The following is a 26,611-nucleotide window of genomic DNA, read 5'->3' as shown; positions in this document are numbered from 1 at the left end:
CTGACCCAGGCCCCCGCATTCCCCGGCCTATGCCCCCATCCCGATTCCTGACCCAGGCCCCCGCATTCCCCGGCCCATGACCCCATCCCGATTCCTGACCCAGGCCCCCGCATTCCCCGGCCCATGACCCTATCCCGATTCCTGACCCAGGCCCCCGCATTCCCCGGCCTATGCCCCCATCCCGATTCCTGACCCAGGCCCCCGCATTCCCCGGCCCATGACCCTATCCCGATTCCTGACCCAGGCCCCCGCATTCCCCGGCCCATGACCCTATCCCGATTCCTGACCCAGGCCCCCGCATTCCCCCATCCCGATTCCTGACCCAGGCCCCCGCATTCCCCGGCCCATGACCCTATCCCGATTCCTGACCCAGGCCCCCGCATTCCCCGGCCCATGACCCTATCCCGATTCCTGACCCAGGCCCCCGCATTCCCCGGCCCATGACCCTATCCCGATTCCTGACCCAGGCCCCCGCATTCCCCGGCCTATGCCCCCATCCCGATTCCTGACCCAGGCCCCCGCATTCCCCGGCCTATGCCCCCATCCCGATTCCTGACCCAGGCCCCCGCATTCCCCGGCCCATGACCCCATCCCGATTCCTGACCCAGGCCCCCGCATTCCCCGGCCCATGACCCTATCCCGATTCCTGACCCAGGCCCCCGCATTCCCCGGCCTATGCCCCCATCCCGATTCCTGACCCAGGCCCCCGCATTCCCCGGCCCATGACCCTATCCCGATTCCTGACCCAGGCCCCCGCATTCCCCGGCCCATGACCCTATCCCGATTCCTGACCCAGGCCCCCGCATTCCCCGGCCCATGACCCTATCCCGATTCCTGACCCAGGCCCCCGCATTCCCCGGCCTATGCCCCCATCCCGATTCCTGACCCAGGCCCCCGCATTCCCCGGCCTATGCCCCCATCCCGATTCCTGACCCAGGCCCCCGCATTCCCCGGCCTATGCCCCCATCCCGATTCCTGACCCAGGCCCCTGCAACCTCCGACACATGCCCCCATACCCAACCCAGGCCTGACCTGACCCATGCCCCCATCTCTGACCTAGGCCCCGAACCCCAGCAACACTTAGCCGAGGGACGCTGTGACACTCGGAGTCCTGTCGACCAGTGGGCTATTCACGCTTCGCCAGGAACATTGAAATGAGGCCCGAGGTACAATATCTGGAGAACCTCAGGCCTTACCATCAAGGCCAAAAATGGTTGTGGCCCAATTTCTAGTCTTTGGTGTTAAAAGTGAGAAAATGAGTTATGAGCACTGAAATTAAGTAGCACCTTAATGGACACAAAAAACACCAACAACTTTAATTATTGAATATACTTACATATAAAATGGAATATTTATGCCACTGTTTGGGGCTTAAAATGGGAATGGAGTCGTAGAATTGTACAATGCTTTAAGTATATTAAGTACTTGCAAACAGCTTTTATTTCTTTTCAATTTTCCACGTTTTAGAGTGATAGGGATAGTGTGTGAAGGAAGATTAGAGATGGTCATTGTAAGCACGGTACTTACTGATAGTACCCAGTCTGTTGCTGGGACTCGCTGGAACTGGCTCTTGCTCACAGGTTGACTGCTGTATTCGTGGACTGTACCTGTGATGCTGTCGCTGGGATCTGTGTCTGGCCTCAATAGTCCACACAAATCCAGAACGCATTAAGCTCGGCAGCTCATCTCCAGAACAGGTGGAAGACCCACCTGCCTCACCCCACCTCACCAGAGACAAGGCCCCAGTGGAAAATGCTGGCCCCTTTGTCATCTCCTCAAAGGTCAACTCCTCAAAGAATTCAGTTCAGTGTGACCTACCTTCTACTACCCATGTTGATCGTCCCTGATTAGCCCATATCTTTATAAAGATGTTAGCCTTTATTATGGACTTTAGCAGTTTCTATAGTACTGCGCTGAGCCTACTGTTGGTAAGCTCGCTTTAAATACTCACATTGGTGGATTATTAGTCCAGGCCTCTGGCTCACTAGTCCGGTAACATAACCACTACGCTACCGTACCCATACTTGGGACATGCGGTGAGTCCTGAATGAACTGCTTGCTGTGAACAGACTGGTATTGCTCTCTTTTCCTGCAGCCCGATGACAGACAATTACTGAAGGAAGTGGGACCAACTGGCATGGGGAGAATCTCAGAGATCCAGCAGTTGCTCGATGAAGTAAGTTACTAATTCCAGGACCATTTGATCAATGATGATGAATTGCTCTATAAAATCTGAATCGGGTGCTGGCTGGCAGGAGGGTCAGTAACCAGAGGACACAGATTTAAGATAATTGTCAAAAGAACCAGAGGGGAGATGAGAATTTTTTTAAGCAGCGAGTTGTAATGATATGGAACGCACTGCCCGAGTGGTAGATGCAGATTCAGTATTAACTTTCAAAAGGGAATTGGATCTATACTGAAAAAGGAAACATTTGCAGGGTTATGGGGAAATAGCATATTAAACATAATTGGAAAGCTCTTTCAAAGAGCCGGCACAGACACGATGAGCCGAATGGCCGCCTCCTGTGCTGTATGATTCTATAAAACTACTGAAAATGTTTTTACAGCCTTGTTACCTTTACGATTTAAAAAAACACATTGTGCTCTCTGCATTTGTGACCGCCTCCAGGGAGCAGATCCAAACTGCAGCAACAATGATGACAGGCCAGCCTTAACTGTGGCTGTTTTGAATCAACATCACGAGGTGGTCCCGGTTCTGGTGCAGAAGGGAGCGGACATTAACCAACAGTCAGGGCCGTAAGTAGAAAATCCAGGCATTCGTTTTTCCTGGGCTCGGTGCATCTGAAGGAGTGAAACTGATTGGTTTTGTGCTTGTGCCTTGGGGCAGTGCTGCCTATGAGACAAGTGACATTTAGCTGTCACTGAGATATGATGAACTACTGGCAGTGTGTTGGGCTGCAACAACAACTCTGTTATGGGAAAACTTCGTCACTGTCAGAACTTTTAGCCAATCAACTGTAGAACTACGCAGGGCCTTTCCCGTACTCTGTGAACTTTAACATTTAAAAGTGTTCGGTTTATCCTGAAACATTCACAAAGCTCTGGAGATTATTATTTACTTTACAAACTCTTGTGCGTAAAGTATTTTCAACAGTGGCAGTTTGCTGCAGACGCAATGGGCCTCGATTTTAACTCGGGACAGGATCAGTGCATGTGGGTGGGTTGGAAGGATGGGTGGGTGATTGGTTGGGGGGTGGGGGGGTTGCCAGGGCAAGTGCCAAGCGCTCATGCCCTGGTGAGATTTTAGCTCCTGGGCCTCAATTATGTAGGTAAGATCAGACTCCCGCCTGAACCGACAGGAATCACTGCCTAGCCAGCGGGCATGAACGGGAATTCGGGCTGCAGGAGGCCACAAGATAAGTCCATTGGAAGGCTCCAGGAGGGGGTCAATGGGATGGGGGTGGGGGGGGTGGAGTTTGGGGCAAGGGTGGTCCAAGGTTTTCTTGCACTACTCCTCCTGGCCCTGGCTGCTGTTCCCAGCGGGTTTGGCCTGGTGGGGAAACCATGACTGCTCAGGCCTCAGGTTAAAAGAGCAGTTGGGCCCGACGACGTCATGCAGAACAGATTGGAATGGGAAAGCAGTGGTTAAGTGCCCCACTCCAATATAACTGCCCCTCACCTGCCAGGCAGGGGGAGGTAAAATCACAGCCAATGTACTAGTATATCAAGTGATCATGCTCCTGATTTTTGCCACACTGTGAGAACATAAAATTTACAGCACAGGAACAGGCCCTTCAGCCCAACAGGTCTATGCTGGTGTTTATGTTCCACATGAGCCTCCTCCCACACTGTCAGCATAATCTTCTATTCCTTTCTTTCTCCCTCATGTTTATCTAGCTTAAATGCATCTATGCTATTCACCTCATCTATTCCATGTGGTAGCAAGTTCCACATTTTGAGTAAAGAAGTTTCTCTTGAATTCCTTATTGTATTTATCAGTGACTATCTTATATTTATGAATTAGTTTTGGATTCCTCTCACAAGTGGGAACATCTCCTCTACGTCTACTCTATCAAACCCCTTCATAATTTTAAAGACCTCCATCAGGTCACAGAGACACACTTCAGAGGCCAGCCAGTCCTTGCAGGAAATGAGACGATCAAGGAGTAAGGCACCTCAGACACGTGTTTGATTTTGCCAATGCAAATAGGCAGGGCTTGAGCGGACTTGTTTGTCTGGTGTTTTTAAAAACTTTTTACAACTTTATTATGCTGCAGCGATTGCAGACTTGGCAATGTAGCAAGTGCATATCCAACTTGGAAGAACTGCCACCTGTCGCGGTCTGATCACTAAAGACTCATTAGGATACACCGCTTTGTTGACAGACTTGTTCAAACATATGCCCCTTTTTTTGGTTTCAGAGCTCACGTTAAAGTATAGATAGGTCCTCAGTTTGAAGACACTAATCCAATGAATAATATTTTTTTAATTTGTCTTCAAATTTAGCCTGAATAACACTGCTCTTCACGAGGCCACAGAGATGGGAGCTCAGGGAGTGAAATGTGCGGCCGTTTTACTTGGGTAGGTTTCCTTTTTACAGTCTGTATTAAATATTTTTCCAATGACGGGGTTATGGGGAAAGAGCGGGGCAGTGGGACTAATTCAAAAGCTTTTTCCAAAGAGCCAGCACAGGCACGATGGGCCGAATATCCTCCTTCTGTGCTATAAGGAGTAAGTAGTTACAAACCAGTGGTTCGTTGGGGAAACGTGCACATAGTACCAAAGGGCTCAGGTTTAATCGCCAGGCTGTGCTGTGTATGCCCAACTTAACCAGGGTGGCAGTCAAGGCACTGCCCTTAGCCTCAGTGTCTGGAGGAAAGGGTGCAGGTAGAAGAGGGGTGCATCAGCCAGAGTTCACTGTCCGGGTTCACACATGAAGACTAGACACATAAGAAATAGGAGCAGGAGTAGGCCATTTGGCCCTTCGAGCCTGCTCCGCCATTCAATAAGATCATGGCTGATCTTCTGCCTCAACGCCACCTTCCCGCACTATCCCCATTTCCCTTGGACCCATGGACAAGATCTTGCAAAGCAGCTAGCACCTGTAGAACTGTAGCTCAGCATAAGACAGTGGACCGGGGAAGAGGAGGGTAGAAAGTTATTGGGCAAAGAGAGTAGTAGATGCAAAATGAGAGAGGCTGGTCAGTAAAGTACAGTCCACAATCAAGACGTGCAGTGAATTCAGACTAATAGTTTTTTTTAAATTCCTTACAGCTGTAATGCAAGTATAAAGAAGAAAAATGATAAAGCTTTAACAGCATATGACTTGGCTGTCAAGACTGGCAATGACCAACTAACTTCATTGTTTGCTGCAAAAATGGGTCAGGGCATGTTAGACAAATTCACCAAGACCAAGCATGTCAGCCTGGATGTCTTTTAATGCTCTCCTGAAGGTTCTTCAAACACATTCAGCACCCAAGGCCTGTGAGGCATTAATAAGTGCAAATGTTTTCAAAAGAGTTTTAGTTTACAGAACCCACACTTTGTAACTGGATGTGAAAGCATCTCCAGTAAAGAAAGCAAGCTCTCGCTCGGAGAAAGACAATGCAGCTGTACGTTTCTGGCAGCCCTGTTGCTTGTTTTGGAAGACTCGCAATGGACATTCCCCCCCAAGCAAACACATTTCAACATCAGCTGATGGCCTGAAAAGATGAGCACCTAACCAGCACCTCAGTCCAGATGTTTCGCTGAGGAGAGAGAGCGACGAGTCCACTTTCCTCTTCTTTTCCATTATGAAATTGACTTGGTATAGATCTGGTTTACCTCAAACAAAATATTCAAAAGACAAATCCATGCAATGGACCTTCAGTTACCAGTTTTGATTGGCTATAGCAAGTCTTTTGATAAGTGTCATGAGAGAATTGTAAATCCAAGGTTTGCACTACTTTTCCACAGAACTCTAAACTTTTTGTCAACATTTTGCAGAAAATAATTTATAATGCAGCCTTAAATAAGAAAGTGCAGAATAACGATGTGCAACTGACCTAAATCGGATTTGTTTTAATGGAAAATCAAAAACTTTACCAAGCTCGTTTCTTTTTTTGTTTTCAAAAGTGTGTTTTCTGAAATAAAATTAAACTACAACAAAGTGGTTCAAGGAGATGACATCATTAATCTAACCTCCCTACAAAATGTCTGTCACGGGCCTCTCAGTCACAGCAAAAACCTAAACCGCCCAACATTCTGCTTCCCAAGAAATCCACTGTTAATCCCTTGGACGCAGCGGAGTTTGGTCAGATTAGCAGAAGAATCCATTACGGAGATGGGAGTCTTCAAGTGGTTCCCTGCTAATTATACTTTTCACTTTTGTAACACACTGTTAGGACACTTTTGTTCCTTTGTCAAGTGTGTGATTTTATTCTAAAGCAGAATACAGTTGCTGTCACAAATTTGTCCCTGCAAATTTATTACAAGTCAGCCAAGTTTAATACTGTACATTTTAACAGCTCTGCAAATTTAGGGCAGTCAGTGGGCAGCACTCTCGCCTCCAAGTCAGAAGGTTGTGGGTTCAAGTCCCACTCCAGAGACTTGAGCACAAAAATCTAGGCTGACACCAGTGCTGTACTGAGGAAGTGTTGCACTGTCGGAGGTGCTGTCTTTCGGATGACATGTTAAACTGAGTCTGCCCTCTCAGCCTGATTTAAAAGATCCCATGGCACTTTTTCGAAGAGTAGGGGAGTTCTCCCCGGTGTCCTGGCCAACACACTTATCCCTCAACCAACATCATTGAAAGGGATTATCTGGTCATTATCGCATTGCTGTTTGTGAGAGCTTGCTGTGTGCAAATTGGCTGTAGCGTTTCCTACATTACAACAGTGACACTTCAAAGACATCCTGAGGTTGTGAATAGTGCTATATAAATGAAAGTTCTTTCTTTGCAGTTTTCTCAATTACTGTCTGTTCTAACCTGCAGTAGGTGTGCTTTGTTACACATGTGACCAACAGAGCAGCAGCTACCCTGGGAGCTAACATGCTGCAGATTTACCTGTCTTGGCAAAACCTACCCTCATTTCATCACATGCAGCCAATATACATCGAAATGGGAACACTGATGATGATAAGTTGAAGACACATGACCATACAAAATTACCTCCCGAGGACAAAGTACAACTTTTCCTCCCTTTTAAAGAACTTGCTGACACCAAGCACAAACGGGTGATGCTGATCCGTAACTAGCCTGCAAACTATTTAAAGAATTATTTACGAAATTCCAGTGCCATTTCGTGCCTCATGCCCCACCTGAAAAAAATACAAAGGCTCGTTCCATGTTCTTTCCCTTTATTAGTTCTGCTGACGGCTCAGAATACTGCAGCACATTTAACAGGTTTAATGGGAGTTGTTCATTTGCTGCTGGCCAGCTGTGAGTTTTGTGAAATGGCTTTGCAAAACACATCTGAAGGTTTCTTTAAAAGGTAATCTAATAATGTAACGGCATTTGCGGCCATTGCTCCTGCTTAATTGTTCGTGCTTTGCAAGTTCACATCAAAAGAGTGTTTGTCGGGGCCTGATCCTTCAAAGCATAATGTCTATTCAATACTGTTCTTCTTGTATTTTATGTCAACTGAGTTCCAAAAGATCATCTCCGCAATCTGAGGAGAAATGCATGTTTGCACTGCTTACTATCCAAGGGGTGATACTTGTCATAGAAATCCAAGATGTATTCTTCAGCCTTGAATCCAAACTTCTGATACAGCAGCATCGCAGGGTTACTGGCAGAGACGTGCAGAGTCACATCCTTCCCCATGCAAGTCTGTAAAGCAGCAGAAGGGTGTGAGCGTGCAGAAAACCAGAAGCTGCATTCAAATAAACAACTGCAGTGTAGACTCCAACTCTCAAGTACCTGAACCGGAAAACGGTGGGGGGGGATTTCCGTAGGGATTCTCCCACTTGTCTGCCATAGCCTCAACGCAAGAGCCCCGGAAAATCGCTGTTCTCTGCCCTGCCACCACTACCCGCCCTGCCACCACTACCCGCCCCCCCCCCCCCTCCAAATATTAGGGCAGGCGAATCCTTGCAGGAATTCACCCCCTTGAAAAGTTTAAGCACAGTAGTTTATTTCAAGTGATTCTGGAGCAACATGAACTTGGTTAGCCCAGCATTAAGACGCTGTCGGTAGCTGGGTGACTTTATCTGCACAACAACTGAGCCTACGGCAGAGTGTGCACAATGATGTGATGCCCAGACATCAGAATCGGGTAAGAATAACTTTGGGGTCTGATAGCGCGAGACATGCTCCATGGTTAGTTAATACAAATGTAAGTTATAGTAATGCAAGTTATTTTTTTTTTTAATGGACGTTACAAGTCCTACTTTCAAGTAAAGGCAAAGTTCAAATTTTAAACCATTCTGGTTGAGCAACAGATCTTGCACTCTGTGGGGTGGGGGAGGGGTTCTTATCGCCAACACCAGCCATGATACAGCTCCATTAATTATATGGCACCAATACAGTTTAGTGTGAAGTAACAGCCTACCTGGATGAGGTGGTAAATCATGAAGGTTGCAATCCCAGCTCTCCTCCACTCCGGGTGAACCAGCAGGAAGGAAATATAAGCCTGGTTGTACTTCACGTCAGGAACCATGAAACCAAAGCCAACAATAACTTTTTTGTAGAGGACGACAACACTGAAATCTGGGTACTGTAAGCACTCCGACAAGTCGATGCCTGTGTGGGTTAAAAGACGAGATTACACCAGTAAATGTTTAGAAATTTGACATCATCCACATTTTGCACAAAAATAGTAATACAGCATTGCTCAATAGTAATAGTACCTCCGGAGTACGCCTCCAACCCGAAAAGAAGAATGAACCCACAGGCTGGCTTCTGACACTTCAGGTCCTGGGCCTGCAGACATTCGCCTGCGTAAAGGCCCACGGATCCCAGGGGCGCAGGCAGTTCAGAAGCGTCCCTGGGATCATGTGGGCCGGTCCTCCAATCAGAAAGGAGGATTCCATTGCTGTCCCTTCTGAACGGAATCCCCAAATAATTAAAGAATTTACACAATTCTAAAAATTAATGTAGCCATTTTCACATTTAATTAAAAATCCCTTTAATGAAGCATTTACAAAAAAAAATTTTTGAAAAATAATTTTAAATATTTTAATCCAGGCCAAAATTTACATAAACTAATTTCAAATGTTTGTGGATATTTTTAACATTTATATTAACACTGCTTTTACCAGGCGTAAGGGATTTGTGGGAATTCGCTGGGCAGTATAGCCCAAATCTGCTGCAGCGAAAGTGATTTTTCTTTCGGTTTGGAGGATCTATCAAGGCGAACTTTGACAGATTGCAAGTTCCGGGTTTTCGCGCATCCAGAAACCCGGAACTTGCGTGGCATTTTACAAGGCTTACGACGGGATGTGGGCGTCTCTGGCAAGGCCGGCATTTATTGCCCATCCCTAATTGCTCTTCAGAAGGTGATGGTGAGCCACCTTCTTAAACCGCTGCAGTCCATGTGGTGTGTCGTAGCAGTTTGGTACAACTGAATGACTTGCTGGGCCATTTCAGGGGGCAGTTAAGAGTCAACCACATTGCTGTGGGTCTGGAGTCACATATAGGCCAGACCAGGTAAGGACGACAGATTTCCTTCCCTAAAAGGACATTAGTGAACCAGAGAGGTTTTTACGATAATCCTGTAGTTTCATGGTCATCATTACTAATACTAGCTTTTTATTCCAGATTTATTTAATTAACTGAATTTAAATTCCCCAGCTGCCGTTTGAACTCGTGTCTCCGGATCACTACTTCAGGCCTCTGGATTACTAGTCTAGTAACATAACCACTATACTACCGTTCCTATTACGCCATATGCCGTCATTGGCCCTGCAAATCCGGGTCAGTATCTTTAGTGTTTCCAAAATATGAAAATTGGAAAATACAACATCCGTTCATAGTGAATACAAATAACAAGGAAACAATGTGTGGAATATAACCTTTGCCAGACCCCCCCCCAGTAAATTATGCTCAGACATAATGTAACATTCTCCTTCACTAACAAATCAGGCAAAAACAAGCTCCCCATAACTTGCCATTCCCTGGCTCCCACAGGCTACACTTCAGAGCAGGTTATGACCATTCCAAATATAAATATAATATACTGCTCCCTTAAAGGATTGAAGGCTGATTTTGTTGGCAAAGATGGACCAAAGCTTCCCCCATAGAATCTTCATCTTCTTAAGGACTGTGGTCACCCGGACAAGTTTATTCAGAGAGGTTTTTGTACATCTCTCCAATTGTACGCGAGCATCAGAATTCAACAAACAGCTTTCCTAACGAGATTACAGAGCAAGGAGCACATTCAGCACTTGAATTGGTTAAATTAGCCCTAATTGTTTAGTAACATTTAGTTTATTGTGTTTGGGATTTTTTTCCCCTTCCTTTTCCAGTTCTCAGGTCTTCAGTATGAAATACCTCTCTGCCTGCCAACAAGCAGGCATGTGGTGTGTCTCCAGTGTCTCCATCAGTGCCATGTCTCAACCAGCTGCTAGGAGATATGTGAGAGTAATGTGGGCAATTCATGCGGACTTGAGATCAGGAACTCACTCTAGTCGCAGGTTTAAAGACTTGAGTTTTACAGAAGATAACAGCGCAGTGAGTGACCTGTCTGAATATCTGTTATTTACTCTTGAGGTTTTTCTACACTTTCACTGATAAATCACACAGGTAACAAAAGAGACAGCTGAAAGTGGCACAATTTTTCCAAGAACTGGAATATAAGTAACGTTCTCTTTTGCAATAATAGGTAGAATAATTGCAATGGATAAATACTGCGCAATGATCAATACATTCCCAAGGAGAGCTCGGCAGAGCCATGGTGTCGTCTTTAATCACGACTGCCACACATCAGTTAACAAAATACCTCTCTGCTCTACGATTACAATCTGCGCTGAGATGCGTCAAATGTCTTGCGGCTGGGCGAGATTTCACCGTCGAGAGAGAAAAGTAAGATACCTGGCCAGAAGAATTCGTGGCACATCGAGTTTATTGTAGGAATAAAATTAGGGCAGACGTAGCAGTAATCAACAGGAGCTTCGGCCTCCGCTTTCCAGGTAGGGTCACTGCGGTGAGGGTAGGCCCGGATTTCGGTCAGCAGTTGTAGTTTAGGTGGATTGCAGTCAAAGTCACGCCTAATGCAGCAAAACAAGAAGGGAACTCAATTTGTAAAAAGACAACCGTAAGAACTGTTCTTTCAAAAGTTTCAGCTGGCAAAACTGTGAAAATCTAAATACTGTAACTTTATTGATAATGTACCGACAAGCCATAAACACAGCTCCCTGTGCCAGTGAAGCCACCACCTTACAATATTACAATTATCTGGGAGGTTGATGGAAGAACAATATATATTTTTTAAAAATCAGCAAAAAATGTTTGCCTCAACAAGTTGGTCCATTTTTCTATGGGTAAGTTTCAACCATAACCTTCAACCCTTTCTCCAGAAACACCTTATAACCCCATTTATTCTGTCACTTCAGCTTGTTCTAGTTATTTGTTCCACAAATTCTTTACTTTTTAGATGAACATGCTCTGGGTGATTTCTTACACCCAAGTCCACCTCCGTAACATCGTCCGACTCCGATCCTGTCTCAGCTCATCTGTTGTTGAAACCCTCGTTCATTCCTTTGTTACCTCCTGGACTGAATTATTCCAATGCTCTCCTGGCCGGCCTCCCATTTTCCTGCCTCCATAAACTTGAGCTCATCCAGAACTCTGCTTCCCTTATCTTAACTTGCTCCAAGTCTCGTTCATCCATCAACCCTGTGCTCGCTGACCTACACTGGCTCCCGGTCCAACAACACCTCAGTTATAAACTCATCCTTGTTTTTAAATCCCTCCATGACCTCGCCCCTTCCTATCTCTGTAACCTCCTCCAGCCCTACAACCTCCCGAGATCTCTGTGCTCCTCCAATTCTGGCCTCTTGCGCATCTCCGATTTTAATCGCTCCACCACTGGCAGCCGTGCCTTCAGCTGCCAAGGTCCTAAGCTCTGCAATTCCCCCTCTAAACCTCTCTGCCTCTCTCTCTTCCTTTAAGATGCTCCATAAAACCTACCTCTTTGACCAAGCTTTTGGTCACCTCTCCTAATATCTCCTTCTGTGGATTGGTGTCAAAAATATTTTTATTGCTATCGTTCTTGTTAAGCGTCTTGTGACGTTTTGCTACATTAAAGGCGCTATACAAATGCAAGTTGTTGTTGAGAGATTTAATCCACAGCCTGGATCAACTATTGTGATTCCTCCTCCTAAGATCCACAGTGTAACCTTTAAAGCTGTATATCTATGTTGACCTCTGTGATACCAAAGTCAGTCAGCTGCCTGGGCCCCAAGCTCTGGAATTCCCTCCCTAAACCTCGCCACCTCTCTACCTCCCTCACCTCCTTTAAAACCTACCTCATTGACCCACTGTCCTAATATCTCCTTATGTGACTCTGTCAAATTTTGTTTAATAACGCTCCTGTAAAGTGCCTTGGGACGTTTTACTACATTAAAAGGTGCTATATAAATGCAAGTTGTTGTATATGACAATAAAGAGGGAGGATCTCTAAATTCTACTTTGAATCGAGAGGCCAACACTTTGATCAGAAGAGGATGTTAGATTAAGAGACTAAGGGTAGATTTTCCAGCATCGGTGTAATGTACACTATTGAACATGTTGGAGAGCTAAGAATCGAACTGGCCTGTACACTGTAACTGGTCATAGAGCAACAGTTTTTTTTTAATGATAACCAGGAAAACAGCTGGATGCCTGTGCAAGGAAATAAGTGACTGGGACAACATCGAGCATAAGTGATTAATGTAGAACCAGGGGCCACAGCCTCAGGATAAAGGGTAGGCCATTCAGGACTGAGATGAGAAGAAATTTCTTCAGAGGGTGGTGAATCTTTGGAATTCTCTACCCCAGAGGGTTGTGGAGGCTCAGTCATTGGATATATTCAAAACAGAAGTCGATAGATCTCTGACTAGTAAGGGCATCAAGGGATATGGCGATAGGGCCGGTGAATGGAGTTGAGGCAGAAGATCAGCCATGATCTCATTGAATGTTGGAGCAGGCTCGAAGGACCAAATGGCCTACTCCTGCTCCTATTTCTTATGTTCTTATATAAATACACGTCGTTGTTGCCAGTGTTCCTTGCCCTGTAAATCTGCACATGTTCACTGATTTATGCCCGAAAATTGGCTGAAGCCAATCAGATAAATCCACTCCCATCGGCTGTTTCAAAGGTAAAGTCAAAAATGAGAAGACAACAGCAACTTGTATTTTATATAGTGCCGTTAACGTAGTAAAACATCCCAAGGCACTGCACAGGAGCGTAATCAGACAAAATTTGACACCTAGCCACAGAAGGAGACATTAGGGCATGTGACCAAATGTTTGGTCAGAGGTAGGTTTTAAGTAGTTTCATAAAGGAGGAGACCGAGGCGGAGAGGCTTAGGGAGGGAATTCCAGAGCTTAGGGTCAAGAGAACTGAAGGCACGGCCACCAATGGAGAGGGTGGGGGCGAAGGGAGTGTGCGATGCACAAGAGGTATAGTGCCTCCCAGTTTTTTGTGCATGAATTAGTGTTGCACGGTACCCAGAAGTGCAGCACCAACTACTGCAATGCTGCTTTTACGGGGACATTTTAACATAGAAGATAGGAGCAGGAGTAGGCCATTCAATGCGATCATGGCTGATCATCCAAATTCAGTACCTTGTTCCTGCCTTCTCTCCATATCCCTTGATCCCTTTAGCCTTAAGAAATATATCCAACTCCTTCTTGAATATATTTAATGAATTGGCCTCTACTGCCTTCTTTGGTAGAGAATTCCACAGGTTCACCACTCTCTGGGTGAAGAAATTCCTCCTCATCTCTGTCCTAAATGGCTTACCCCTTATCCTTAGACTGTGACCACTGGTTCTGGACTCCCCGACCATCGGGAACATCCTTCCAGCATCTAGTCTGTCTAGTTTTGTTAAAATTTTATAAGTTTTGATGAGATCCCCTCTCATTCTTCTAAACTCCAGCGAGTACAAGCCCAATCGACCCAATCTCTCCTCATACGTCATTCCTGCCATCCCAGGTATCAGCCTGGTGAATCTTCACTGCACTCCTTCCATGGCAAGAACATCCTTCCTCAGATAAGGCGACCAAAACTGCATACAATACTCAAGATGTGGTCTCACCAAGGCCCTGTGCAACTGCAGCAAGACATCCTTGTTGCTGTACTCAAACCCTCTCGCTACGAAGGCCAACATACCATTTGCCTTCTTAACCGCCTGCTGCACCTGCATGCTTACTTTCAGCGACTGGTGCACAAGGACGCCCAGGTCTCGTTGCACTTCCCTTTCTCCCAATCTATTGCCATTCGTATAATAATCTGCCTTCCTGTTTTTGACACCAAAGTGGATAACCTCGCATTTATCCACGTTATATTGCATTTGCCATGCTTCTGCCCAATCACCCAACCTGTCCAAATCATACTGGAGTTCCTCGGCATCCTCCTCACAGCACACACGCCCACCCAGCTTTGTGTCGTCTGCAAACTTGGAGATATTACATCTAGTTCCCTCGTCCAGATCATTAATATATATTCTGAATAGCTGGGCTCCAAGGACCGATCCCTGCGGTACCCCACTAGTCACTGCCTGCCACTCGGAAAAAGACCCGTTTATTCCAACTCTTTGCTTTCTGTCTGCCAACCAGTTCTCTATCCAAGTCAATACCTTGCCCCCAATCCCATGTGCCCTAATTTTACACGCTAATCTCTTATGCGGGACCTTATCGAAAGCCTTTTGAACTTTAAACATTATAATGTTAGTAAGTTACAATTACACTGTATGTCATCGCACATCTTTACAAACAGCTGATGAAATTACAACTCAACTTCTTTACCAAAACAGCAACTCTAGTCAAGATTACTTTATTCCTCAAGAAACTAAACAACCTGTGGTTGCCAAGAGGAGTTGAAATCCAATGGGTAATTTTGTACATTACTTTCATACGGTGGCGTGTGGATAATGCACTTGGTTCACAGCACTCACGTTCCAGCCCTGACCCAAGTACAGACATCCTCTGTACCATTCCCATTCTCGGCATTACCACGTAAGCCTGATCCAAGCATTATTAGGATTCAGCCCTATTATATTCAGTTAATGAATATTGATTTTAAAAAGGTTTTAAGACAAACTTAAGTAGCAGTGGCATCCAGGACTGTTTATGCCTCTCTGCAAGAGAACAGCGAGTCAGTGTGTTGTGCAGGACAAACCTCTACCTGATATATGGTTTGAGGACTCGTGAGGTGTACGGGCTGATGATACTTTGGTTCATTAACATGTCTCCCGATCCAGTCAGCCGATGCAGAAACGTTGTCCTTTGTTGCGGATATCCTTTCATGTGCGACAAAGACATCTGCAAAGAGGTAACAGTAATGGAAAAATCAAAAAGATGAGTGTCAAACAGTAGCCCCCTGCTGGCTCAAGTAATGAGCCTCACCTACCAGGAAGGTCGCAGGTCTGGTCTCAGCCAGATTGTTGGTGGGGGACTCCAGCCCGCCAGTGCTCTTTGGGGGTGGGGGGGGGGGGGGGAAGGGAAAAAGAGAGAGCGGTGGCGGGAGGAAGGAGGCAGGCCACAATTCTGGATCTCAATCTCAGCCCCCACCCCCCAACTAGAAGTACATGTGTGGACATTGAGTAAGGACAGGTTCAGATTCAGCTGAAAGGACTCACTCTCCAGGCTCACAAGGAATGCCACTTGGGAGAGCTACCAGAGACCAGCCAGGGGCCAACACTCGGCACAGGAGTAGAGGGGAGAAAACGATTGGGGGGTGGGGGGTGGAAAACAACCTTTGGTAATTTGATGACTGATGGTTCAGCCATAAACTCATTGGAGAATAAATGAGGATCCAAACACCAGTGTTCCAAGTACACTACAGAGGATGAGAGAAAACTATATCGCCTGGTCAAAGAACCGCAACATACCATTCCCATTTACTCCACTCCATTGTAGCGCTGGTACAAAACAAAGCATGAAATCACTCTTTGCATTTTATTTTAAAAGGAGTTGTACTCGATACAAGGAAGGTCCCCAAAAAATATAAAACCATATTGACATTCAAAGAAATCATTCCTTGTAGAAAACAAAATGACAACACAAACCTCTGTGAAACAATGTGTGTTCACACTGTCATATTTGTGAGGTGGATCTGTGTGCCTGGGAGGCGTGGATAGAAATAATAGAATCGCACAGCACGAGGCCGCCATTCAGCTCATCGTGCCTTTGGAAGAGCTTGCAAATTAGTCCCACTCCCCCCCGCTTTCCCCAGAGCACTGCAAATTATTAAGTGATTAAATTAAATCATTAAGTGATTACATCAGGGATGTTGAGCCTGTGGCCCCTGAGCCTTGGCAATCTAGCCCGCTAAGCGGACGTAGCTCAGTCCCCTTTTATCTTATTTAATGCTTTGTTGTTTGAATTTTGTGGGTCGGGAGTTTTGGAATGGGCTGCTTTTAAAACTGAGCCCTCATTGGCCAATAAATCCTAAGATCGGCTTTTGTCAGCAACCTGAGGTATATGCAAATTATTGGGACACGAGTTTAATCTTTATATGTGTCCTCTACGACACAAATCTATGCGACTCATGAGTAAAAAAGTTTGGACACCCTGGATTGCATGGCTTTTTGTTGTAAATTCTCTCAGTGTGAGGTATCCTGCAGGTTCATATCGAGGCATCTTCAGCAAGTCCTTCTGACACTGACCTGTAGTTATGGTTAGTCTTCTGTGTTTTTTTTATGATACTTACAGTGGAGCGGGCACTGGCCTTTCACCTCAGTGACTGGAGTTCAAAACCCAAGCAAGACTGATGAGGTGAAATGCTCTGTCTTTTGGCTGCAAGAGCTCTATATAAAATGTGTTTGGACAGTCATAACCCAGCACTGGGCCCAGAGAACAAAAGTGCCCTTTTCACTAAGCGAGGCCACAAGAAATGCTGGGGCAGAAATGAAAGGGAGCACAACGGCACAATATGGGACGTTCCACAGTGCTGAGAGTAGTGGGACTGTACAGCTTGCACCCACCATTCCCTCAGTGAGATGGCACACAACCAATCAGTGATACTGTTTTATCACTGGCAGCTGAGAACTGCACAAACGTAGCTCAGCATGATTCAACCATCTTCCCTCGAGATTGCTATGGAGATTAGGGACATGGTACCAGGGCATTCACAAGCAAGAAACTGCAATCTATCTCTTGATACCACTGCCTATTGGCCAGTTAGTCTGGATAAACAGGGAGAAGAGAGAAGGAAATGGGGGGAATGAAGGAAAATGATCTTTAACTGAATGTGTTTCTGGAGTGTTTCCCCTCTCATGCCACCAGATGTTCACACCGCTGATACTGATATTGGAGTCATCCTTCATCACACAATCCCAACATTCGGAGATATTGAAAGGAACAAGATTTTCTCCAAGTGTCTTGTTGCCAGCCTCACCTGGTAGCGGTCCAGGATCCGAAAGTCTTGACTGGTGGTGTGAAAGGTCCCAATGCCTGTGGGCATCCGGACACAGTCGCCTTCCTTGGCTCCATACACCCCACCAACCAGCGAGACTGCAGCTTCAACGGCCTGGTCCAGGTCGAAGAGGGGCAAACCACGTTCCCTTTTGGCCTGTCTCACGAGCAGTTTGCAGCGCAGTCGCTTGGCCTCGACGCTCAAGGCCACTGCGTGGGGGCAAGATTCCAGCCTTCGGAGTAGAAGTCTCTCATCGTACAGACTAAGGGCCGTATACTTGGGAGCTGGCACCTGCGCATCCCTCTCTGCCTGGATTTTTTTCCTCTCTCGAACCCTAACTTGAGACAGCTCGATGGCATCCTCAGGCTCCTCAATGTCAGCTTCCATCATCCGAGAGGCTCTCTCCTCATCTTCCTCAGCTTCACGCTTGATTTGTTCGAGAGCCTTCACTTTCTTCCTGCTTACGATCATGGTGCCAGTGGCCACACTGGGAGGTGGCACGTACTCTATTCCAGGATCAATGACACCGTCCACATCTCCTTCTTCGTCATCTGCACAAGAGGAAATGAAAAACACTGACTTCCATTATAAGTTCAGTCCTGTTCTCTAGATCTTACTTTACATTAGTGCAATACCTCACTTTTCAATTCCTGCAATAACTTATAAGCAGTAAAAGGAAAAACTATGCACATTTGAAATCTCAAAACCAAACCGAGAATGCTAGAAACACACAGGTCGATTGTATCTCCTACCCATATTCACAGCTACCATCTTGGCTTTGCTGTCTCCCGTGGCCTCCCTACTCCCTTGGTCTCAATTATAGGAGCTGCTGTAGGCCATTTAGCACCTTGAGCCTGGTCCACCATTCAATGAGGTCATGGCTGATCTGTAACCTAACTCCATATGCCTGCCTTGCCCCATATCCCTTAATTGTTCAGTGCCATTCACAACTCCTCAGGTAATGAAGCAGTCCATGCCCACATGCAGCAAGACCTGGACGACATTCAGGCTTGGGCTGATAAGTGACAAGTAACATTCCCGCCACACAAGTGCCAGGCAATGACTATCTCCAACAAGCGAGAGTCTAACCACCGCCCCTTGACATTGAACGGCATTACCATCGCCAAATCCTCCACCATCAACATCCTGGAGGTCACCATTGACCAGAAGCTTAACTGGGCCAGCCACATAAACACTGTGGGAACAAGAGCGGGTCAAAGGCTGGGTATTCTGCGGCAAGTGACTCACATCCTAATTCCCCAAAACCTTTCCACCATCTACAAGGCACAAGTCAGGAGTGTGATGGAATACTCTCCACTTGCCTGGATGAGTGCAGCTCCAACAACACTCGAAGCTCGACACCATCCAAGACAAAGCTGCCCGCTTGATTGGCAGCTCATCCACCACCTGAAACATTCACTCCCTCCACCACCAGCGTACCGTGGCTGCAGTGTGTACCATCTACAAAATGTACTGCAGCAACTCACCAAGACTTCTTCGGCAGCACCTCCCAAACCTGCAACCTCCAACATCTAGAAGGACAAGGGCAGCAGGGAACACCACCACCTCCAAGTTCCCCTCCAAGTTACACACCATCTGGACTTGGAAATATATCGCCGTTCCTTTATCGTCGCTGGATCAAAATCTTGGAACTCCCTCCCTAACAGCACTGTGGGAGTACCATCACCACATGGACTGCAGCGGTTCAAGGCGGCGGCTCACCACCACCTTCTCCAGGGCAATTAGGGATGGGCAATAAATGCTGGCCTTGCCTGCGATGCCCACATCCCAGGAACAAATACTCCAAGGCAATTAGGGATGGGCAATAAATGCTGGCCTTGTCAGCGATGCCCACATCCCAGGAACAAATACTCCAAGGCAATTAGGGATGGGCAATAAATGCTGGCCTTGTCAGCAATCCCCACATCCCAGGAACAAATTTTAAAAAAACCTTTGGTTAACAGAAATCTATCAATCTCAGATTTTAAAGTAACAATTGACCCAGCAGCAACTGCCGTTTGCAGAAGAGAGTTCCAAACTTCTACCACCCTTTGCATGTAGAAGTGTTTCCTAACTTCACTCCCGAAAGGCCTGGCTCTAACTTTTACACTATGTCCCCTAGTACAAGACTCCCAACCAGCGGAAATATTTTCTCTCCATCTATCAACCCTATCAGTTCCCCTTAATATCTTGAAAACTTCAATTAAATCACCCCATAATCTTCTAAATTCCAGGGAATACAACCCTAGTTTGTGTAATCGCTCATCGTAATTTAACCCTTGAAGTCCAGGTATCATTCTGGTAAATCTACACTGCACTCCCTCCAAGGCCAATATATCCTTCTTAAGGTGTGGTGCCCAGAACTGCTCACAGTACTCCAGGTGTGGTCTAACCAGGGCTTTGTATAGCTGCAGCATTACTTCTACCCCCTTGTATTCTAGTCCTCCAGATATAGAGGCCAACATTCCATTAGCCTTTTTGATTATTTTCTGTACCTGTCCATGACATTTTAATGATCTATGTACCTGGACCTTCCCCCCCCACCCCGTCTTTTAGGTCCAAAGTGGATGACCTCACACTTGCCTGTATTGAAATCCATTTGCCACAGTTTTGCCCATTCACTTAATCTATTAATATCTCTTTGTAATGTTATGCTTCCATCTACACTGCCTACAATGCCGCCTATCTTTGTGTCATCGACAATCTTGGATATGTGGCTCTCTATCCCATCATTTAAGTCATTAATAAATACGGTAAGACCCTAACACAGATCCTTGCGGAACACCACTAGTCACATCCTACCAATTAGCATACCTACCCATTATCCCTATATTTTGTCTCCTGTCGCTCAGCCAATTTCCTAACCAGGTCAATAATTTGCCCTCAATTCCATGAGCTTCAACTTTAGCGGACAGTCTCTTCTGAGGGACTTTATTGAATGCCTTCTGAAAGTCCATATAAATAACATCCATAGACATTCCCCTGTCCAATACTTTAGTCACCTCTTCAAAAAATTCAATCAGGTTTGTCAGGCATGACCTTCCCTTTACAAATGCAGGCTGGCTCTCTCTGATCAGCTGAAAATGTTCAGTGTTCAGTCACTCTATCCTTAATTATAGACTCTAGTAATTTCCCAACAACAGACGTTAGGCTAACTGGTTTAGAATTCTCTGGTCTCTCTCTCTCACCATTCTTAAATAGCAGAGTGACATGTGCAATTTTCCAATCTAAAGGAACGGTTCCTGAATCGAGAGAACTTTGGAAGATTGTAGTTAGGGCATCTGTAATATTCTCACCTACTTCCTTTAAAACCCTGGGATGGAAACCATCTGGACCTGGGGATTTGTCACTCGTTAGTGCCATTATTTTCTTCATTACTGTTATTTTGCTTATCTTAATTTTGGCAAGTCCCTGTCCCTGATTCAGTATTCGTTTCTTTGGATTGTCCAGCATGCTATCCTCTACCTCTACTGTAAATACTGATGCAAAGTAATTATTCAACATGTCTGCCATTTCCTTATTTTCATTTACAATATCACCCTCATCAATTCTCAAGGGGCCCACATTGCTCCTGACCACCCTCTTCTTCCTAATATAATTGTAAAAGAATTATTTTGATATCCCATGCAAGTGTTTATTCACATTCCCTTTTTGTAGCTCTTATTGTCTGTTTTGTCACCTTTTGTTGTTCTTTGCATTTCTCCCAGTCACTAGGATCTGTGCTATTTTTTGCATTTTTGTAGCTTTTTCTTTTAGTTTGATGTTGTCCCTCACCTCTCGAGTTGTCCATAACTTTCTTTTGGCAAGTAGAGCTCTTGCCCTTCAGGGGTATAATCTGGTTCTGTATCACATTAAATTCGTTTTTGAACATCTCCTGCTGATCTTCTGTCGATTTAACCATTTAACAGATTTCCCAGTTTACTGTGGACAGTCTCTGTCTCATCCCGTTGAAGTCAGCCTTACCTAAATCTAGAATATTAGTAGCTGTTTCACGTTTCTCCCTTTCAAACATAACGTTGAACTCAATCATATTATGATCGCTATTAGATAAATGTTCATGCATTGTTAGGCTGTTAACTAAATCTGGCTCATTACTCATTATTAAATGTAATATGGCCTGCCCCCTTGTTGGTTTTAGGGCATATTGTTGTAGAAAAGTATCCTGACACTCAAGAAACTCACTACCTTTCTGACACGAGCTAGTCTGCTTATCCTAAATATATGAAAGTTAAATCCCCCATTAAAACCACTCTGCTTGTCTAATCTCTGCATTTATGCATTCTGCCACTTCACAGCTGCTACCAGGGGGCCTATACACAACTCCCACTACAGTCTTTCTATTTCTTAATTCTACCCATAGAGTCTCCACTGTCTGCTTACCTTGTTATATCCTCTCATCATTGAAGTGATTTCATCCTTAATCACCAAGCTACCCCTCCTCCTCTGCCATTCTCCCCATCTTTCCTGTAGACCTTATAACCTGGTATATTTAGTTCCCAGTCCTGACTGTCTTGCAGCCATGTCTCAGTAATGGCTACCATTTCATACCCTCCAATTTGAAATCGTGCCTGCAATTCATTCAATTTATTCCTTATATGCCATGCGTTTTTATAAAGAACACTTATTTGGGCCACACACCTGTCCTGCTCTAATGTTTTACTCACACATCGTGATTTAATTACTTTACATCTTTTAGTTTTCCCTTTATCGATGGTGCCTAAAATGTCTGACTGTTAGTCTACTCTCTTCCCTTTTGTTTGTTTTAGAATTATTATTCATACTACCTTTAACACCTGAACCCTCCCCTCACTTACTAATTTAAAGTCCTTGTCACCGCCCTATTTATCCTTTCCACGAGGACTCTGGTCCCAGCCCGGTTCAGGTGGAGCCTGTTCCAACGGTGCAGTTCCTTCCTGTCCCAGTACTGGTACCAGTGTCCCATGCAATGGAACCCCTCTTTCCCACACCACTCCTTCAGCCACAGGTTCACCTCCCTAATCTGCTTATCCCTATGCCAATTTGCAAGTGGCTCAAGTAATAATCCAGAGATTGCAACCCTTGATGTCCTGTTTTTAATTTAGCTCCCAGCTCCTGGTGCTCTCTGAACAGGACCTCTTGCCTACTCTTTCCTATGGCGTTGGTCCCAACGTGGCCCACAACGACTGGATCCGCCCCCTCTCTTTCCAATATCTAATATACTCTGGTACCAGGTAGGCAACATACCGGGGTCGATTTTCCTGGAGCCGTCGTCAGGTGGGGTTTCAGGTGTGTGGGGGGGGGAAAATCCCGAATTCGGGGGTCCCGACACCATCCAGCCCAAAACCCACCTCCATGTAAGTTTCAGAGGAGGCGGGTACCCGCCCCGCACTGGGACTCGCCGACCCGAGGCAGGAAGGGATTAGTGCCAATTAAATGCCTGTTAACAGGTAGTTAACAGGCAGTTTTTAGCCTAATCCCTATTTTGAGGGGTGTCGTGTGGGATTCCCGTCGGCTCCAAACCACGCCAGGTTAGAGCAGGCGGGCTGTCGGGTTGAAGGACTTGGAGGGGTCACAATGTCGGTGTTCAGGTGAGTGATGGGTGCATGAGTGCAAAGGTAAGTGTGTTTGGCGTGTCTAAAGTGTGTAAAGAAATTTAAATTACCTGTACTTAACTTAACAGCCTTTCTTCCTCTAGGTTTCAGGAGTCCATCACTCAGCTGGCACTGAAAGCAAAATGGCTGCGAGCTGTCAAAAGTGAGTTCTAACTGAGTCTGTGTAGAAGGACTCAGGTTAGAAGTCAGACTGTCAGTGTTTGACAGCTTCAAACAGCTGTGAAACACTGATATTTCATCTGTCAAGACCTCTTGACAGATGAAATTTCAGTCTGTGACATCACCTGTTGCCGGGTGGCCCTTAATTGGCCTGCTGAGCCCGCTGGGCGGGCTTAACAAGGTCAATCAAGGGAAAATCGTGTGGATTGGCCGAACGTTAATGTAGGCGGGACTAAAACCCGAAAGTTGTAGTCTCGCCTCCTTGCCGACAGCTTAATGAAAATCGAACCCACCATGTGGGACTCTCGCTCCCGTTTACAAAGGATGCTATCTGTCACAGACAAGGCCATCTCCAGCAACCACTTTGTACCCCATATAATACCCACATACCCCTGCCCTTTTCCAAATCCCACTTCCTTATGTGCCACCCCTGGAAAAATCTCTACAAGTCATTCACAACTGCACTTTCAAACTCCCAACTGCCTACCCGTTGGTCCTCCAATTGCCATGATACTTAAATAGCCATGGATTTGCTCAACAACACCCTCACCTCCACCTCGGATGTCTTTGTCCCCAGCAAAACCTTTAGGGGGAAAAATTCGGTATCACCCCATTTGGGGCGCCGTTCTCAGCCATGCGCAAAGTTCAGCACCTGGCACTAATTATCGCCTCCGACAGCAAACTTGGCTTTTATCGCCCCTGGAGGTGATTGGAGCGCTAAATCAGGCGCTTCACACCTGTCTTAAGGCGCAAACGCCGAGGAGCGAGGCGCTACCTCAGAGTGCTGGCGAAGCAAGGAAGGGCAAATCAAAATAAACCTGCAAAGTGCTGCTCAGTACTCAAAACTCCTTCACACAGCGTTGAATCTCTCCAGAAGTCTCTCTCTCTCTCTGACTGCGTGGTGCAAAAATGTCACCGACAAAAAAAGGCAGGAAGCGGTCGCCTTTCATAGCGCTCCCCTAGTCCCTTTCTGACAGCATAACACTCCCCTCAACCTGTCGTTGCTAGCGGCAGGCAGTAAGGCAGGGGGCGCCACTCAATATCCGGTCCGGGGCGCTAATGGGGCGTTGCGCACTCGAATGACGTCACAATTCGCCGGCGCAGGAGATCGTGGCGGAAGTGTTTAGCGTTGCCGCAAAATGTCTAGTTAATTTCGCGAGCGGCACAAGCATCGCCGCGCCCGGCCTCTAGTTGCTTTGCGCCCCAATTGGCGCCCTCTTAAGGCGCTAACTGGCGGCACAAGCAACTGAATTTTTCCCCCTTACTCTCTCCCATCCTGATCACTCCTCCAGGTATGGCCATCAAAGGAGGCAGCTGTACAGCCAATGTTTACATTCTGCAGTCTGAGTGCCATACCACACCCAAATGTGCACAGGACACTCAATCCTAAACAGCTCCCGTTTCAATGCAGCACCGGACAGTTTGAAGAATTTGTTGCCGTCTTCTCGCCGATAACTCACCTATACCTCCGATTGGATAACAATGCCATCAGTGCCAGCCGAACAAAACAGGGCCATGTGTAAAAACGCAGTTGCTACGTGACTGACCGTGCACACAACTAAGGCACCAGGCAGCGAGACTCTGCAATACTTGGACTGCAAATAGGATCGCTGCTGAAGTTCCAAGAAGTCACCCAGAATTTACAGTCTGGGTGGCTAGTATAAAATGGGACTTTATTGGCAAGCTCTGGCTGCCAGTCGCCAAGTATTCAATTGCCACAGAAAGCATTTCTGCAATATAAACAAGCTATGAGGATAACTGGCTTTTCCAACTTCAAGCAAAACACCGAGCAACAAACATTGGCCCGCAATAATTCTCATCTTTCCCACAAGTAGAGAGAGATTGAACTCTTGCTTACTAAAGCAAAACCAAAATATTGCGGATGCTGGAAATCTGAAATAGAAACAGAAAATACTGGAAATACTCAGCAGGTCAGGCAGCATCTGTGGAGAGAAACAGAGTTAACGTTTCAGGTCGATGACTTAACGAAAGATCATCGACCTGAAACGTTAACTCTGTTTCTCTCTCCACAGATGGTGCCTGATCTGCTGAGTACCTCTTGCTTACCCCTCTGCCTCCCAAAAGTAACAACGAAAACTGATTCTCTCCACATTAAAAATTCTATATACAGGTTCACCTATCATCACTGTGCTCGCTGACCAACAATGGCTCACTGCCCGGAAATGCCTCGATTTTAAAAGTCTCATTCTTGTTTTCAAATTCCCTCCATGGCCTCGCCCCTCCCTATCTCTGTAACCTCCTCCAGCCCTACAACTAATGTTCCCTCTAAGCTGCGTGGCCACGCAGCTGCTTGCCGGTCCTGCGCAGCCCGGGACCAGCTTTTCCAATGTTAAGTTTTGCACGTGAATGGGCAGCGCACAAAAAAATTTAGGGGGAACATTGCCTACAACCCTGCAAGATCTCTATGCTCCTCCAATTCTGGCCTCTTGTGAACCCCCGAGTTTTATCGCGCCACCATTGGTGGCCGGGCCTTCAGCTGCCTAGGCCCCAACTACTTTGACCAAACTTTTGGTCACCTGTCCCAATATCTCTTTATGCTGCTCAGTGTCAATTTTGTCTGATAACGCTCTTGTGAAGCACCTTGGGACATTTTACTGTGTTTGTATAAATGCAAGTTGTCGTGTTAAAACTCTGCATAAGATTAATTTAATATACTTAACATAGAAGCTAGGAGCAGGAGTAGGCCATTCGGCCCCTCTGCCATTCAATACGATCATGGCTGATCATCCAAATTCAGTACCCGGTCCCTGCTTTCTCTCCACATCCCTTGATCCCTTTAGCCTTAAGAAATATATCCAACTCCTTCTTGAATATATTTAATGTATTGGCCTCTACTGCCTTCTGTGGTAGAGAATTCCACAGGTTCACCAGTCTCTGGGTGAAGAAATTCCTCCTCATCTCTGTCCTAAATGGCCTACCCCTTATCCTTAGACTGTGACCCCTGGTTCTGGACTCCCCGACCATCGGGAACATCCTTCCTGCATCTAGTCTGTCCAGTCCTGTCAGAATTTTATAAGTTTCAATGAGATCCCCTCTTATTCTTCTAAACTCCAGCGAGTACAAGCCCAATCGACCCAATCTCTCCTCATACGTCATTCCTGCCATCCCAGGTATCAGTCTGGTGAACCTTCGCTGCACTCCCTCCATGGCAAGAACATCCTTCCTCAGATAAGGCGACCAAAACTGCACACAATACTCAAGATGTGGTCTCACCAAGGCCCTGTACAACTGCAGCAAGACATCCTCGTTCCCGTACTCAAATCCTCCCACTATGAAGGCCAACATACCATTTGCCTTCTTAACCGTCTGCTGCACCTGCATGCTTACCTTCAGTGACTG

General features: G+C 46.2%; 2 protein-coding genes across 3 annotated transcripts in view; one reads left to right on the top strand and one right to left on the bottom strand.

Annotated features, from left to right (window-relative positions):
- dzank1 (double zinc ribbon and ankyrin repeat domains 1) overlaps positions 1-6,114 on the top strand; it is a 110,844-nt gene extending 104,730 nt beyond the window's left edge. The window contains exons 16-19 of the mRNA XM_085977975.1: positions 2,096-2,176; positions 2,630-2,757; positions 4,468-4,542; positions 5,236-6,114. Coding sequence (XP_085834101.1) covers positions 2,096-2,176; positions 2,630-2,757; positions 4,468-4,542; positions 5,236-5,401 — 450 coding nt within the window. The 3' untranslated portion in view covers positions 5,402-6,114. The remainder of the gene's footprint in view (positions 1-2,095; positions 2,177-2,629; positions 2,758-4,467; positions 4,543-5,235) is intronic.
- A 1,168-nt stretch (positions 6,115-7,282) lies between these two features.
- Positions 7,283-26,611, bottom strand: part of kat14 (lysine acetyltransferase 14) — a 63,844-nt gene continuing 44,515 nt past the window's right edge. For both annotated transcript variants that reach the window (XM_085981962.1, XM_085981963.1), the window contains 5 exons: positions 17,484-18,052; positions 15,270-15,406; positions 10,973-11,148; positions 8,493-8,683; positions 7,283-7,771 (listed from right to left, as the gene is read on the bottom strand). In XM_085981962.1, coding sequence (XP_085838088.1) covers positions 7,598-7,771; positions 8,493-8,683; positions 10,973-11,148; positions 15,270-15,406; positions 17,484-18,052 — 1,247 coding nt within the window. In that variant the 3' untranslated portion in view covers positions 7,283-7,597. The remainder of the gene's footprint in view (positions 7,772-8,492; positions 8,684-10,972; positions 11,149-15,269; positions 15,407-17,483; positions 18,053-26,611) is intronic.

This window comes from Somniosus microcephalus, chromosome 3, assembly GCF_052327205.1.
Source record: "Somniosus microcephalus isolate GS21.2 chromosome 3, FLI_Smic_1.0, whole genome shotgun sequence".
Lineage (NCBI taxonomy): Eukaryota > Metazoa > Chordata > Chondrichthyes > Squaliformes > Somniosidae > Somniosus > Somniosus microcephalus.
Note: the sequence above shows the minus strand (reverse complement) of the source record. Positions and strands in the feature narration are given on the sequence as shown.